This window comes from Balaenoptera musculus, chromosome 1 (assembly GCF_009873245.2).
Source record: "Balaenoptera musculus isolate JJ_BM4_2016_0621 chromosome 1, mBalMus1.pri.v3, whole genome shotgun sequence".
NCBI classification, from domain to species: domain Eukaryota; kingdom Metazoa; phylum Chordata; class Mammalia; order Artiodactyla; family Balaenopteridae; genus Balaenoptera; species Balaenoptera musculus.
The window spans coordinates 43,999,278-44,016,598 of NC_045785.1; the positions used below are offsets into that span (position 1 = coordinate 43,999,278).

A 17,321-nucleotide genomic window follows, 5' to 3' on the forward strand; every position below is an offset into this window, starting at 1 on the left:
CATTTACCAGCAAAGCACTGCTAATAGGCAACTCAAACTTAACATGTCCAAAACTGAACTCCTGATGTCCCATTGCAAACCAGTTGTCCCTGCTGAATGAAGATGGTGTCTTCATCTCAATTAATGGCAACTTCATCCTTCCAGTCGCTCTGACCAAAAACTTTGAAATGATCCATGACTCTTCTGTTTCTCTCATACCCTACATCCAACCTATTAGGAAATCCTTTTGCCTCTACTTTCACAATACATTCAGAATCTGACTACATCCCACCACTTCCACTGCCATCACTTTGATCTAAGCCTCCATGCTCCCCCATGTGGATGATTGCAATAGCCTTCTGACTGGTCTCCTTATTTCAATACTGCAGTCAGAGCGATTCTGTTAAAATAGAAATATCATTCCCCTGCTTAAAACTCTTCAATGGCTTCCCACCTCACTCAGATTCCAAGCCTATGTCTTTAAAATGCCTTATAAGTCTCTGCCCCCACTCCTATCCCATTACCTCTCTAACCTCATCTCCTGCTACGGTTCCCCTCCCTCACTCCACTGCAGCTACACTAGCCTCCTTGCTGTTCTCCAAACACATCACTTCCTGTCTCAGGGCCTTTTACTTGTTTCCTCTACCTAGCATGTTAATTTTCTTCCAGTTTTCCCCATTGTTTGCTCTCTTTCTTTGATCTTTGCTCAAATGCCACTTTCCCAGTGAGGATCCCTGATCCCTTGAATTAAAGTTGCAATCCCTTCCCACCCCACCACCACATTCTCTATCCCTCTCTCTTGCTTATCACCATCTCATGTACTATATGTTCCATATTATAAATTTAGTTATTATCCTTTCCTGTTCCCACTAGAATGTAAGTTCAAGAATTTTTTGTCTGTTTTATTAACTACTATATTCCTGGCCCTTAAACTAGTGTCTTGTACATAGTAGGTGCTCAACAATTTGTTGAACAAACAAAACATTAATAGGTATTCTGAATACCCATAAAAAGCTTGTTTGAGCTTATTATGGGAAAGAGGAATATGGGGGGATCCACAATTGAGTCCTCTACTCCTCCAGGTGCTCAGCTGAGACTGTGTGTGCATTTGTCTGTGCCTGTAGGTCTCCTGTTTGTATAGATGGACCACCTAGAAATAGCTGTGCTCTTTCAGGAACACCAAAAATTCATAGTGGACTGAAAATAAAATGATAAAATATACACTGATGGCTAAAATCAACATTTCATATTAGATTCCAACATAGCCAAGTAGTAAAAGTCTCCAGAAGGTTTAAGAAAAATGAGTATTTACCGAGTAGCTAGCACGTGCCAGGGAGCACAAAGATGATTTAGGTACAATCCTGCCGGCCCCCAAGGAGCTCACAGTCTGATGGGGAAGGCAAGCCATGGAAACAGACAACTATACAATATTATCATCAACCCACTAACAGGAAAATGTCCTAAGTACAAAGGCGACAGAGAGGAGAGAATGATTACTTGTAGTAGCAGAGGGGGATGATATCTGAGCTAGGTTCTGAAGCATGATTAGGGAGGAGGGAAAAGCCCAGAGAGAAATTTACAAGTGAGAGACATTTCATTATAATTTTTTTTCCCCCTCTGCTTACTAGAAATGCCTACCTATCTGGACTTTAACAGGAAATAGCCTGGCCAAGCTTGCAAAACTCCAAGTTGTGTGGAGCAGAATTTGAGAACTCCTGGTTATTGGGACACCCAAGGGAAGGAGACCAAAATGTTCACAAGGGCAAAGCAGAGAAGAGGGGACCATTTAACTCCACAGGACCCATGAGAGGCTCAAGACTCCCACAAGAAGGGTGTGAGGAAGGAGTATGAAGGGCGGAAGTACTTTATTTCTGCCTTGGCCCTTGCCTAGAGTACCCTTTTTCCTATTCTCCACCTCTCCGTATAATGTTACCTGCTTCTGAAGAGAGAGGTTGCCTTGGTAGTACAGAAAGACCTCATGTTCTGAATCTGAAGTCCCGGGTTTGAGTCCTATTAACTGTATAATCTTGTGCCCAGCTTCAAAATCTTTGCATGCCGCAGTCTAGAGCAGGGGTCCCCAAGGCCCGGGCCACGGACTGGTACCAGTCTGTGGCCTGTCAGGAACCGGGCCGCACAGCAGGAGGTGAGCGAGCGGCGGTCGAGTGAGTGAAGCTTCATCTGTATTTACAGCCACTCTCCATCCCTCACATTACCGCCCGTGCTCCGCCTCCTATCAGATCAGCGGCGGCATTAGATTCCCATAGGAGCTCGAACCCTATTGTGAACTGAGCATGCGAAGGATCTAGGTTGTGCGCTCCTTATGAGAATCTAATGCCTGATGATCTGAGGTGGAGCTGAGGCAGTGATGCCAGCACTGGGGAGCGGCTGCAAATACAGATTAACATTAGCAGAGAGGTTTGACTGCACAGAGACTATAATAAATCAATTGCTTGCAGGCTCATATCAAAACCCTATCAGTGAGTGGCAAGTGAAAACAAGCTCAGGGTTCCCACTGATTCTGCATTATGGTGAGTTGTATAATTATTTCATTATATATTACAATGTAATAATAATAGAAATAAAGTGCACAATAAATGTAATGTACTTGAATCATCCCGAAACCATCCCCTGCCCCACCCCCAGTCCGTGGAAAAATTGTCTTCCACAAAACCAGTCCCTGGTGCCAAAAAGGTTGAGGACCGCTGGTCTAGAGAGTGAAGTCCAAGCTCCTTGGCTTGGCTCTCAAGACCCTTCTCCATCTGGCCCCTGATGATCCCTCCAGCCTCATCTACCCCAAACCCCTTCTCAGCCAACAGCCAAGCACTTCTCTTGGGCTTTGTGTCTTCACAGACACTGTTCCCTCAGCTGACATCTTTCCCCTCCCCCTTCCCAAACTGGAGAATTCCCATTCCTCTTTCAAGACATGATTCTGGTGTTACTACCCCCAGGAGGCTTTTCCTGACGGCTAGTTTAGCAATGGCCACAAAACCCCAGAGCTTCCTCTATCCCAGCATGTGGAGCACATCTGCTCTTGCCCCTTACCATCCAGAGGAATCTTTCTACAACATAGGACTCACTGCCTCTCCCCTGCTTAAAAAAGGAAAGAAGTTTCATTTCCTGGCTTAAAGACCATAATCTTCACTGTGGCCTGCCAGGTCTGTGTGACCTCACCCCTGCGCTGCCTCTCCACCTTTCTCTTCTCACCCTTTGCTCTCTCTGCTCCAGCCAAACTAGTCTTTGTTTCTCAATGCACCATGTTTCTCTCTCAGGACCTTTGCACTTGCTTTACCCTGGCTAATTTCTACTCATTCTTCAGAGCTCACCTCAAAACTTCTTTCCTCTGGAAAGCCCTCCTTGTACCCCCTCCCCAGGCTAGTTTAGGTGGCACTTACCACAATAGTAATTTTAGAGCTATTTATGAATGATTTGATAACTGTCTCCCCCATGCTGTCTTGTTTATCACTGCATGAGGCACACCTAGAACAGAAGCTGGTGTAGAATGGGTGCTCAAGAAGTGTTTGTTGAATGACTGTGTAAGTGCTTAGCCTGTACCGCATTACATGAAAGCTCCAGTTTTCTCAAGCCAGCCTGTGAGCTCCTGGAGAACTAGTACAGTGTCAGCACCCAGCACCGTGCTTGGCACTTAGTGGGGCTCCATAAGGGTTTTCCAAGTTTGGGAGACACTGTGAAGTCCTGCCCAGATCCCCCATCAGTGAAGACTTGTAACACCAGCTATTGGGAATTCTGTCAGTGAAGAGCCTTTAACTGTCAGCCCCCCAGGGACAGGGCCCCCTTGGCTCCTGTCATAGCCCTTCCCAGATGGCCCCACATCCCATAAAAGATGAAGGCAGGGATATTAGAGGCCCGGTCTGGTCATCTTAGCTCATCTGGGGACAACTCTGATGGGCCATTCTAGTTCCAGAGCCCCTGTGGGGTCAGCCATGACTGTCCTTGGGCCTGCGTGGACCTCTGGACTTCTGCCCACTCCTGTTCCCTCCCCCTCCCTTCCACAGGTGTGGATCCCAAGGGCACTCCCTCATAAACACCCTGCACTGCAATCTCCATCTCAGAATCTGCTTCCCAGGAACCCAAACTGAAATAGGCCCTCTCTCTTCTCTTCTCCTCTCTCATCCCTTTCAGGGGACGTCCATTCATTCACCTAAAGTTCGTAGGCACCATTCAGCTGACAAAAAGTTTCACATCCATTTTTCTATTACTCTCATTCTGTACTGTCTAAGGGCGTCAGGAAGGCAACAGATGGAGAAACTGGGGCCCAGAGAGGTGCAGCGACCAGCCTAAGGGCACTGCACTAATTAAAAACTAGCTGAGCTCCCAGATGCAGTTTTCCACCTCCATTTCCCTACCTAGTCGCTGCATCCTGGAGCAAGAGGGAACCTCATTGAAACGAATTCCGGTCTCAGTGGGCAGAATCCTGAAACCATGGCTCTAGGGTCCGGGAAGGGGCGCGGACTCCAACGCTCCCGCAGTACAGATGGGGAGACTGAGGTCCAGAGCCCGGCGGTCCACCGCCCGCGGAGAAGAAGGGGGCGCGTCCTGCCCGGCTAGCCGCTTGGAGCCGGGGCCGCCTCCTCCCGCCCCCCGCGCCCGTGACCCCAGCCCTGCCTTTGCCTTTGCCACGCCGCCTGCTTGGGAGCGAGTCATGGTGGCGGCACTGGCGGCAGGGTGGCTGCTGCTGGCGGCTGCGGCCTGCGCGCAGCGGGATCAGGACTTCTACGACTTCAAGGCGGTCAACATCCGGGGCAAGTTGGTGTCTCTGGAGAAGTACCGCGGCTCGGTGAGTGTCCGCCCGCCGGGCCTCGGCGCCGCCCAGCCGGGGCCTGACGGGGGCGCCCGGCGGCCCGGGACCCTGCCGGGTGTGGCTCCGAGGGGCTCTGGCCGCCCGGCCACCCCGCCCTGGCTCCCCACCCCCACCCAGGCATCCCCCCGGGCGCGGCGCCCCCGGATCCTGCGCCGGGTCTGTCCCTCGACTACGTGGCATGGCCCGGCGCACGGTGAAACCCGAAACTCTCGCTGCTGCCGCCGATTTCCCTCCCAGCGATTTTGGGCAGCGGGGCCCAGCCTCTCACGCACTGGTCTAAAAAGTAACCCTAGCATCCTACGGCCTTTGTCTCTCCCATCCCCAGTTTCCACGTCCGGAACAGAGGGAGCTGGTGATATTAAGTCCAGTGAGAACATTGTGGAAATGAAAGCTCGGTGCAGAGGGAGTTATCATTTCAGACGCACGGGGACCTTACACAGATCATCCTTTAGAGAGTAGTACATACACTAAGGCCCAGAGAGGGAAGGTCACACAGCGCTAGAAAGCACGGAGCCTGGAGGAGAACCGCTTATCCATCCGTGGCCTACTCTAGGCAAACTTTTAAGCTGGCAGCTCAGGCTGAGATTTAAGTGTTATCCAGTATAACTGCTACCTCCTTACCGAAAGGGAATCTCAGCTCAGAGAGGACTTGAGAGAGGAAGTGTGCTTGGGTGAGTCTTTGAAACAAGAGTGAGTTTTAGCAAGACCAAGAAGAGCATTCCAGGCAAAGACAACTGTCAAATGCCAAGACTCAGAACTAAACAGCAAGAATGGTGATGCGGGTGGGGAGGTCTTCAAGCAGTTGTGCTTGAAGGAGTATAAAGCATGAGGGTGAAAGATGAGGCTGAAGAGGGTAGGGAGGGACCAAGAGGGGCCTTGAACGCTACATTCAGAGACCGAAATGTTGCACTGTGTGTAATGAAGAGCCCTCCAAGTTCACTTCTCAAGGTGGACCTGAGGCTGTGGTGTGGAAAGGGTGGGGAGTTGGTTTCTAATGGACAGGGAGACCCAGCATCCAGATTTGGACGGACCACACACACACACACACACACACACACACACACACATGGCTGTTAGCATTCTTCTCCCAGGAGCAAGGGCATCCTTAGTGAAGAAAGTACTCTCTAAGCCTTGGAATTCTCAATTATCCTGGGAGTACTGGGGATAGTAGTCCTTGTCCTGATTGCCTCCCCCCCGCCCAAGGTATTGTGAGTTTCAAATGAGGTGACAATGTGGAAGCACTTGGTAGAGTGCTCTGTGCTTGTGTTTGTTTGTTGAGCCCCAGCAGGAACCTCATCCAAGACTCAGGGCAAAGGGCCAGTAAGAGCAGGGCCCATTCCCATTCAGGCCTTCCCTTCCCTCTGGTGCAGCTCACCAGAGAGCCCCAGGTTTAGCACTTGACCAGCTCTGCTACTCACTAATTCATTATTTATTATTGAGCACCTACTGTATACTAAGTACTGTGCCAGCCCTGGGGATACAACGGTGAACCAAACAGCTAAGTTTCCCCTTTAACAGAGCTTATATGAGGTGGAGAGGAGAGAGGCAATAAACAAGGAACAGAGAAATGAACAATGTAATTCCTAATAGTAAGAGATGCTAAGACAAAAACAGACAAAGGCTATTTGTTTTCAGAAGTAATGAGGCATCCAGAATGTGAGGAACAGAAATCCTGGAGAAAAATTACCTGGAAAGTAGTCCCAGACTTCTGAGTGTTTTCATCCTTTAGGTCATTGGTAAATCCTAAAAAGCACTGGAGCAAGAGGCCTAGAAATCAATCAGAAAGAAACTGAAAAAAAAAAAAAAAAAACGAAGTCACACACCTGCTACGAGGTAGAGTTAGAATTTGAACCCAGGCAGTCCAGTTCCAGAGCCCATGTCTTAATTTCCAGCTTATTTCCAGCTTTAGAGGGAAACCAGGAACAGTTAGTCAGTCCAGGGAAACTGTAAATGAAACTGTGTGTTAACCCAAGCTTGGTTTGCCACTTGGGCAATATGGTCATTCATTCACCTGCAAATAGCTACTGGCTCATTATGTGTATTTTACCATGGGTTTTTTAAAAATTGGAAGCAAAAAACACTGGCTTCTTTATAGGCACTACATGCCTGCCACTGGGTCCAGCCCTGAAGACATAGCCATGAGCAAAATTGTATGGTTTGTGCCCTCACGCTAACTGGGAAGACAGTCATTTAGACCAGTGTTGAGTGTAGATAAATGGGTGACACTCAGGAATGCCCTTGCCTACACTGTGAGGTTATGTACATATAGGCCTGAGTGTAGTGTGTATGTGAATGGTTTATTTGTTTGCTTGCTTCTGTGTACTCATCTGAGTCTGCATCTGTGTTTGTATACGTATATGTAAATTTACTGTGTGTATTTAGGTGTATCTGTCTGTGTTTTGTTCACTTTAAAGATAAGCTTTTTGGATTCAGGCACGGAAATAGAAATAGGATTTCCCTCCTTCCAAAAGTATGGGCAGACACACAAGATGCAGGTTAGAAATAAACAACCTTTAATGCTCGCAATGCCCAAGGATCCAGTAGAGAAGAAAGAGGAAGACCTCTGACTAGTGAAGGGAGCTAAGAGTCCCGGTTTCTCACCACCACAGGCGCAATATGGCATATGCTGACAAAATGGGGGAGGTTGTTCTAACAGCCTGTGGCCCCAAGGAATGGGTGAGGGAGATACAGCACAGTGGTTCTCATCGCCTAGCTCAGTGGTTCTCAGCTGGTGGCGATCTTTTTCCCCAGGGGACATTCGGCAATGTCTGGAGACATTTTTGATTGTTAAGACTAGGCATCTAGTGGGTGGAGGCCAGGGACGCTGCTAAACATTCTACAATGAACAGGAGAGCCTCCTCACAACAAAGATTATCCAGCCCCAAGTGTCAGTAGTGCTGAGGTTGAGAAACCCTATCCAGCCTCAGCAGTCTGTGCCAGAGCATGTCCAGTGCCCCAGGCTGCCCCTGGAAGGTGGCCCTCTTTATGGAGCCAGCTGGTATAATCCTGCCTCTTCTAAAAAGTGGCCAGGACTTCCCTGGTGGCGCAGTGGTTAAGAATCCGCCTGCCAATGCAGGGGTCACGGGTTCGATCCCTGGTCCGGGAAGATCCCACATGCCGTGTAGTAACTAAGCCTGTGTGCCACAAATACTGAGCCTCCGCTCTAGAGCCTGTGAGCCACAACTACTGAGCCTGCGTGCTGCAACTACTGAAGCCTGCGTGCCTAGAGCCTGTGCTCCGCAACAAGAGAAACCACAGCAATAAGAAGCCTATGCACTGCAGCAAAGAGTAGCCCCCGCTTGCCGCAACTAGAGAAAGCCCACGCACAGCAACAAAGACCCAACGCAGCCAAAAATCAATCAATCAATAAATAAAATTTTAAAAATAATAATAAAATAAAAAGTGGCCAGAGAGATAGGGCTTGGCTACCTAAACACAGGGTGAGAATTTAAATCCTTTAATAATATATAACTAGAAGCTAAAAACATAGCATTGGTGCCAAAATTGTAACTGCAGTAATATAATCAAGTTCCATCAGCCAGATTTACATTTATCACCGAACGGCAATAAATAAATATAAGGCAATCATAAATTTAAGGGTTAGTCTAGTGATAGAAGAAAGTGGTATTTGTTTTGCTGGAGGGAGAGGGGCAAAAAGGGATTGCCCTGAGGTTCTTGGGATCCTTTTATCAAGAAAACCATGCCTGTCTATGTACCCATTCAGGTGATCATATATATGTGCACACTTACTTATTCATTCAGCACATACTTTCTGAGACTTTTCCATGTGTCAGGCCCAGTAATGAAGTGAACATAGCTCCTGCCCTCAGTGGGTTCACATTCTAGAAGGAAGACCAACACATGTATAGGCAACTACAGTGTAGAATGATGAGCGCTAGTTGACTGAGCCAGAAATTGAACCCAGGTCTGCCTTTTCTCTCTCCTGTATCACCTCCTGATGTGAGTTCACCAGTATGTGTGCCTCTCTCTGTGATGGTGTTCTGTGTGTTTGTGGGCATGTGTGATGTGTGCTAATGTATCTTTGTGTCGTGGGGCACAGGCATACCCATTCATGTGTATTGTGTACTTATTCTCATGAATGTTTATGTATGTGTTTCACACATGTCTGTAAGACCCTGCATGTTTATGAGAGAGAGCATTAATTGTTGAGGGGGCATCACATACGTGGGCATGTCAGGCCATGTACAAGTGTGTGCCTCTTCACTGGTTTGTGTATGTGTCTGGGTTTTGCTTTTGCCACCCAGGTGTCCCTGGTGGTGAACGTGGCTAGCGAGTGTGGCTTCACAGACCAGCACTACCGGGCCCTGCAACAGCTACAGCGGGACCTGGGGCCTCACCACTTCAACGTGCTTGCCTTTCCCTGCAACCAGTTTGGCCAGCAGGAGCCCAACAGCAACAAGGAGATTGAGAGCTTTGCCCGCCGCACCTACAGTGTCTCTTTCCCCATGTTTAGCAAGATCACAGTCACCGGCACTGGTGCCCACCCTGCCTTCAAGTACCTGATCCGTGAGTCCTGAGCCTTTCCCTCACCTTCCCTCAGCTGGCTGAGGCTGTGGCTCCCTGGGCAGCAGAAGCTACTGTCTGGCTGGGTGACCTGGGGCCCCTTAGACCCGCACAGGTGGGTTGACGGTTTGTTCTAGCACTAATCTTTGAGGATGAGCTGAGCAGTATTCCTGCCTAAGAATATCCCCGCCCCTGCTGCCTTGCAGTTCTCCCTCAGAGTCACTCTTGCAGACTTCTCTGGGTGCCTGTTTCCATCTGCAGGGGCTCCTAGAAGGAGACTGGACCCTCAGATTTTAGTCAGTGTGAATTAGTTGAGCTTATGGACTTAGCTGCAGGCAGGGGACGCCACATGCCTGGAGAAGGCTGGCCCGTATCTCCTGTCCTGAGTCAGAGGCAAAGTGTGTAGGCCACAGGAGAGAAACCTTCTGAGCTAAAATACCAGATCTTGGGAATTCCCTGGCAGTGCAGCAGTTAGGACTCGGCACTTCCACTACCCGGCCTGGGTTCAGCCGCTGGTTGGGAAACTAAGATCCCGAGCAAGCTGTGTGGCGCAGCCATAGAAAAACCAAACAGATCTTAATATTTGAGAAATAGATTCCTTCTGCAGAAGCCTCAGAACCACAAAATGGGGTCATTAGCCAAGCTTGTCATTAAGTCCTGTTTCCTTTCTCAGGCCTTTCCCTTCCTTTGGGGGCTCCATTTTTGCCTTCTCCCACCTCCTATTCCATGCTTCTGGTTGCCTTCATATCCCTCACTACCACCCCCCGCCAATCCATTCACCTGGAAGAGTAAATAACAAACAACAGTGTAGCAAACAAAAGGTCCCTTACTGAGGCAATTTGAATTTTGCTTTGTGGGTCAATCCTAATATTTGTTTTTTTCCCCTGTGTGTTTTTATTAGTTCCTTCTCAGTTCCCATAGTTATAGATCAAACCTGGCTGTGCTTTAGAAGCACCTGGGGAGCTCTTAAAAATGCATTAGCCTGAGACCTACTGAAGCAGAGCCCAAGAATCTGTTTATATTAAGCCCCCCTCCTCCACCACCACCACCACCATGATTCAGATGCAGAGAGTCCATGGACTAACATTTGGAAACCATTGAGATTTAATCAGAAAATAGGATATAGACTGTGTAGTAGTTTGAGGTCATTAATAAAGGAAGATCTGACATTGCCTTACCCAGCACTTCACAGAATCATAAAGCACTAGTTCTCAACCTGGGCACCAGATTGCAATCTCCTGGAAAGCTTTTGAAAAATACTGATGCCTGAGTCTCACCCCCAGATATTCTTTTTTTTTTTTTTTTTTTTTTAAGATTTTTAGAAATTTCATGTAATGTCTGAAACATTTATATTAACATATTTCCATACAAATAACCCAATGAAAGTTTAGTATTAGTTGTTTTGTTTGTTTTTTTATACTGCAGGTTCTTATTAGGCATCAATTTTATACACATCAGTGTATACATGTCAATCCCAATCGCCCAATTCAGCACACCACCATCCCCACCTCACCGCAGTTTTCCCCCCTTGGTGTCCATATGTCCATTCTCTACATCTGTGTCTCAACTTCTGCCCTGCAAACTGGCTCATCTGTACCATTTTTCTAGGTTCCACATACATGCATTAATATACAATATTTGTTTTTCTCTTTCTGACTTACTTCACTCTGTATGACAGTCTCTAGATCCATCCACGTCTCAACAAATGACTCAATTTCGTTCCTTTTTATGACTGAGTAATATTCCATTGTATATATGTACCACACCTTCTTTATCCATTCATCTGTTGATGGGCATTTAGGTTGTTTCCATGACCTGGCTATTGTAAATAGTGCTGCAATGAACATTCGGGTGCATATGTCTTTTTGAATTACGGTTTTCTCAGGGTATATGCCCAGTAGTGGGATTGCTGGGTCATATGGTAATTCTATTTTTAGTTTTTTAAGGAACCTCCATATTGTTCTCCATAGTGGCTGTATCAATTTACATTCCCACCAACAGTGCAAGAGGGTTCCCTTTTCTCCACACCCTCTCCAGCATTTGTTGTTTGTAGATTTTCTGATGATGCCCATTCTAACAGGAGTGAGGTGATACCTCATTGTAGTTTTGATTTGCATTTCTCTAATAATTAGTGATGTTGAGCATCTTTTCATGTGCTTTGTGGCCGTCTATATGTCTTCTTTGGAGAAATGTCTATTTAGGTCTTCTGCCCATTTTTGGATTGGGGTGTTTTCTTCTTTAATATTGAGCTGAATGAGCTGTTTATATATTTTGGAGATTAATCCTTTGTCCGTTGATTCATTTGCAAATATTTTCTCCCATTCTGAGGGTTGTCTTTTCGTCTTGTTTATGGTTTCCTTTGCTGTGCAAAAGCTTTGAAGTTTCATTAGGTCCCACTTGTTTATTTTTGTTTTTATTTCCATTACTCTAGGAGGTGGATCAAAAAAGATCTTGCTGTGATTTATGTCAAAGAGTGTTCTTCCTATGTTTTCCTCTAAGAGTTTTATAGTGTCCAGTCTTATATTTAGGTCTCTAATCCATTTTGAGTTTATTTTTGTGTATGGTGTTAGGGAGTATTCTAATTTCATTCTTTTACATGTAGCTGTCCAGTTTTCCCAGCACCACTTATTGAAGAGACTGTCTTTTCTCCATTGTATATCTTTGCCTCCTTTGTCATAGATTAGTTGACCATAGGTGCGTGGGTTAATCTCTGGGCTTTCTATCTTGTTCCATTGATCTATGTTTCTGTTTTTGTGCCAGTACCATATTGTCTTGATTACTGTAGCTTTGTAGTATAGTCTGAAGTCAGGGAGTCTGATTCCTCCAGCTCCATTTTTTTCCCTCAAGACTGCTTTGGCTATTCGGGGTCTTTTGTGTCTCCATACAAATTTTAAGATGATTTGTTCTAGCTCTGTAAAAAATGCCATTGGTAATTTGATAGGGATTGCATTGAATCTGTAGATTGCTTTGGGTAGTATAGTCATTTTCACAATGTTGATTCTTCCAATCCAAGAACATGGTATATCTCTCCATCTGTTGGTATCATCTTTAATTTCTTTCATCAGTGTCTTATAGTTTTCTGCATACAGGTCTTTTGTCTCCCTAGGTAGGTTTATTCCTAGGTATTTTATTCTTTTTGTTGCAATGGTAAATGGGAGTGTTTCCATAATTTCTCTTTCAGATTTTTCATCATTAGTGTATAGGAATGCAAGAGATTTCTGTGCATTAATTTTGTATCCTGCAACTTTACCATATTCATTAATTAGCTCTAGCAGTTTTCTGGTGGCAGTTTTAGGATTCTCTATGTATAGTATCATGTCATCCGCAAACAGTGACAGTTTTACTTCTTCTTTTCCAATTTGTATTCCTTTTATTTCTTTTTCTTCTCTGATTGCCGTGGCTAGGACTTCCAGAACTATGTTGAATAATAGTGGTGAGAGTGGACATCCTTGTCTCGTTCCTGATCTTAGAGGAAATGCTTTCAGTTTTTCACCATTGAGAATGATGTTTGCTGTGGGTTTGTCATATATGGCCTTTATTATGTTGAGGTAGGTTCCCTCTATGCCCACTTTCTGGAGAGTTTTTATCAGAAATGGGTGTTGAATTTTGTCAAAAGCTTTTTCTGCATCTATTGAGATGATCATATGGTTTTTATTTTTCAATTTGTTAATATGGTGTATCACATTGATTGATTTGCATATATTGAAGAATCCTTGCATCCCTGGGATAAATCCCACTTGATCGTGGTGTATGATCCTTTTAATGTGTTGTTGGATTCTGTTTGCTAGTATTTTGTTGAGGATTTTTGCATCTATATTCATCAGTGATATTGGTCTGTAATTTTCTTTTTTTGTAGTGTCTTTGTCTGGTTTTGGTATCAGGGTGATGGTGGCCTCATAGAATGAGTTTGGGGGTGTTCCTTCCTCTGCAATTTTTTGGAAGAGTTTGAGAAGGATGGGTGTTAGCTCTTCTCTAAATGTTTGATAGAATTCACGTGTGAAGCCATCTGGTCCTGGACTTTTGTTTGTTGGAAGATTTTTAATCACAGTTTCAATTTCATTACTTGTGATTGGTCTGTTCATATTTTCTGTTTCTTCCTGGTTCAGTCTTGGAAGGTTATACCTTTCTAAGAATTTGTCCATTTCTTCCAGGTTGTCCATTTTATTGGCATAAAGTTGCTTGTAGTAGTCTCTTAGGATGCTTTGTATTTCTGCAGTGTCTGTTGTAACTTCTCCTTTTTCATTTCTGATTTTATTGATTTGAGTCCTCTCCCTCTTTTTCTTGATGAGTCTGGCTAATGGCTTATCAATTTTGTTTATCTTCTCAAAGAACCAACTTTTAGTTTTATTGATCTTTGCTATTGTTTTCTTTGTTTCTATTTCATTTATTTCTACTCTGATCTTTATGATTTCTTTCCTTCTGCTAACTTTGGGTTTTGTTTGTTCTTCTTTCTCTAGTTTCTTTAGGTGTAAGGTTAGATTGTTTACTTGAGATTTTTCTTGTTTCTTTAGGTAGGCTTGTATAGCTATAAACTTCCCTCTTAGAACTGCTTTTGCTGCATCCCATAGGTTTTGGGTCGTCGTGTTTTCATTGTCATTTGTCTCTAGGTATTTTTTGATTTCCTCTTTGATTTCTTCAGTGATCTCTTGGTTATTTAGTAACGTATTGTTTAGCCTCCATGTGTTTGTCTTTTTTACGTTTTTTTCCCTGTAATTCATTTCTAATCTCATAGCGTTGTGGTCAGAGAAGATGCTTGATATAATTTCAATTTTCTTAAATTTACTGAGGCTTGATTTGTGACCCAAGATGTGATCTATCCTGGAGAATGTTCCGTGCGCACTTGAGAAGAACGTGTAATCTGCTGTTTTTGGATGGAATGCCCTATATATATCAATTGAATCTATCTGGTCTATTGTGTCATTTAAAGCTTCTGTTTCCTTATTTATTTTCATTTTGGATGATCTGTCCATTGGTGTAAGTGAGGTGTTAAAGTCCCCCACTATGATTGTGTTACTGTCGATTTCCTCTTTTATAGCTGTTAGCAGTTGCCTTATGTATTGAGGTGCTCCTATGTTGGGTGCATATATATTTATAATTGTTATATCTTCTTCTTGGATTGATCCCTGGATCATTATGTAGTGTCCTTCCTTGTCTCTTGTAACATTCTTTATTTTAAAGTCTATTTTATCTGATATGAGTATAGCTACTCCAGCTTTCTTTTGACTTCCATTTGCATGGAATATCTTTTTCCATCCCCTCACTTTCAGTCTGTATGTGTCCCTAGGTCTAAAATGGGTCTCTTGTAGACAGCATATATATGGGTCTTGTTTTTGTATCCATTCAGCCAGTCTATGTCTTTTGGTTGGGGCATTTAATCCATTCACGTTTAAGGTAATTATCGATATGTACGTTCCTATGACCATTTTCTTAATTGTTTTGGGTTTGTTTTTGTAGGTCCTTTTCTTCTCTTGTGATTCCCACTTAGAGAAGTTCCTTTAGCATTTGTTGTAGAGCTGGTTTGGTGGTGCTGAATTCTCGTAGCTTTTGCTTGTCTGTAAAGCTTTTGATTTCTCCATCAAATCTAAATGAGATCCTTGCCGGGTAGAGTAATCTTGGTTGTAGGTTCTTCCCTTTCATCACTTTAAGTATATCATGCCACTCCCTTCTGGCTTGTAGAGTTTCTGCTGAGAAATCAGCTGTTAACCTTATGGGAGTTCCCTTGTATGTTATTTGTCGTTTTTCCCTTGCTGCTTTCAATAATTTTTCTTTGTCTTTAATTTTTGCCACTTTGATTACTATGTGTCTCGGCGTGTTTCTCCTTGGGTTTATTCTGTATGGTACTCTCTGCGCTTCCTGGACTTGGGTGGCTATTTCCTTTCCCATGTTAGGGAAGTTTTCAACTATAATCTCTTCAAATATTTTCTCTGGTCCTTTCTCTCTCTCTTCTCCTTCTGGGACCCCTATAATGTGAATGTTGTTGCGTTTAATGTTGTCCCAGAGGTCTCTTAGGCTGTCTTCATTTCTTTTCATTCTTTTTTCTTTAGTCTGTTCCGCAGCAGTGAATTCCACCATTCTGTCTTCCACGTCACTTATCCGTTCTTCTGCCTCAGTTATTCTGCTATTGATTCCTTCTAGTGTAGTTTTCATTTCAGTTATTGTATTGGTCATCTCTGTTTGTTTGTTCTTTAATTCTTCTAGGTCTTTGTTAATCATTTCTTGCATCTTCTCAATCTTTGCCTCCATTCTTATTCCGAGGTCCTGGATCATCTTCACTATCATTATTCTGAATTCTTTTTCTGGAAGGTTGCCTATCTCCACTTCATTTAGTTGTTTTTCTGGGTTTTTTTCTTGTTCCTTCATCTGGTACATAGCCCTCTGCCTTTTCATCTTGTCTATCTTTCTGTAACTGTGGTTTTTGGTCCACAGGCTGCAGGATTGTAGTTTTTCTTGCTTCTGCTGTCTGCCCTCTGGTGGTTGAGGCTATCTAAGAGCCTTGATGGGAGGCTCTCCAGATATTCTTACTTAAGTGGTATGGGGTTATGGACTGGGCATCAGGATTTTTAAAAGCTTTCCAGTTCATTCTAACTAATAGAACCACTACTTCAAGGGAGAGATGGACACCAATAGTGGAATTCCAGGAGATGGGACACAGGGAAGCACACTTTGCTCCTTCTTCTTTTGCTCTAGAGACTTCTGGAAAGGAGCCCACCTGGAACTTCTGGAAGTACCTAGTGGCCCCAGATGGAAAGGTGATAGAGGCTTGGGACCCAACCGTGTCGGTGGAGGAGATAAGGCCCCAGATTACAGCGCTTGTAAGGAAGCTCATCCTGAAGAAACGAGAAGACTTATAACTACTTTCCCTCCTCTCCCACTGTCCCCTCCCCTCACTGTTCACGAGTGACCAAAGCAAACTCAAATGGTGCTACAAGGGAGAGACTACTGACTCTCCTTCCTCCACTCTTATCCCACCTACCCCATCACTCCTGTCTGGGGAAAATTCTAGTAGTTTGATTATTTGAAACTTAGAGCAACCTGTAAGAACCCCTGACCAGTGACAGCTCTTGACCAATGACTCACCAACCAATAAGAACCTCTAGCCCATGAAAACATGTGGCAAATAGAGGTACAAGCAATAATCTCCTACCTGTTATGAACTCTGTAAAATGAGGCCAATTCCTACCTCACAGGGCTGTTGTGGGGATGAGGATGAAAGGCCTATGAAAGTGCCTAGGGCAGTGCCAGCTAACTAGGAGGCGTTCAATAAATGTTTTTTGCATATGAACCAAAAAATAAGTTGTGATCAATAAAAACTTGAACCCAACATGAATTTCCAGCCGTGAGAATCCAGGCCAAACATTTGTTGTTGTTGTTGTTGTTGTTGTTATTGTTTTCCTATGTATTTTTTTCAATTACCAAAGTAATACAAATTCATTGTAAAATAAGACGTTACAAAATAAAAATGAAATTGTCCCCCTCATTTCCTATATGGTCACTCCCTGGAGGTAAACACTGTTAGCAGTTTGGTACCAAGTCTTCCCAGACTTTTTTTTATCAAGCCTATCATTATTGCCCAATAAGAATTCACTGACCAAAAGTACACTACAATTGCAAACAGGCAAAGAATAAGAACAGATAATTCACAGAAAAATAGAGATGGATAATGAGGATATGAAAAGATGTTCAGCCTCATTCAAGTTGGAAAGATTTTGTTAAATGATAATACCTGTCATTGGTGAGGATGTGGGGAAATGGGCATTCGCATAAGCTGTTGGTGGGACAACAAACTGGCACAAGTTTTTAGAGGATGACTTGTCAATATCTTTTTTTTTTTTTTTTTTTTTTAAAAACTCCCTGTGCTGGGCTTCCCTGGTGGCACAGTGGTTGAGAATCTGCCTGCTAATGCAGGGGACACGGGTTTGAGCCCTGGTCTGGGAAGATCCCACATGCCGTGGAGCAACTAGGCCCGTGAGCCACAACTACTGAGCCTGCGCGTCTGGAG

The 17,321-nt window shown here is 44.4% G+C and overlaps 1 protein-coding gene across 1 annotated transcript; it reads left to right on the plus strand.

Moving 5' to 3' along the window:
* The first annotated feature begins 4,579 nt into the window (after window positions 1–4,579).
* Window positions 4,580–16,782, plus strand: GPX7 (glutathione peroxidase 7). The gene is made up of 3 exons (XM_036831084.1): window positions 4,580–4,774; window positions 9,064–9,325; window positions 16,010–16,782. The coding sequence occupies exons 1-3, from the start codon at window positions 4,640–4,642 to the stop codon at window positions 16,171–16,173; spliced, it is 561 nt and encodes a 186-aa protein (XP_036686979.1). The 5' UTR covers window positions 4,580–4,639; the 3' UTR covers window positions 16,174–16,782.
* Window positions 16,783–17,321: the final 539 nt, after the last annotated feature.

Coding starts and splice junctions, on each gene's coding strand:
- GPX7 (XM_036831084.1), top strand. CDS start 4,640: ATGGTGGCGGCACTGGCGGCAGGGTGGCTGCTGCTGGCGGCTGCGGCC. Junction 4,775..9,063: donor TGGAGAAGTACCGCGGCTCG/GTGAGTGTCCGC, acceptor TTTGCCACCCAG/GTGTCCCTGGTGGTGAACGT. Junction 9,326..16,009: donor TGCCTTCAAGTACCTGATCC/GTGAGTCCTGAG, acceptor CTTTTGCTCTAG/AGACTTCTGGAAAGGAGCCC.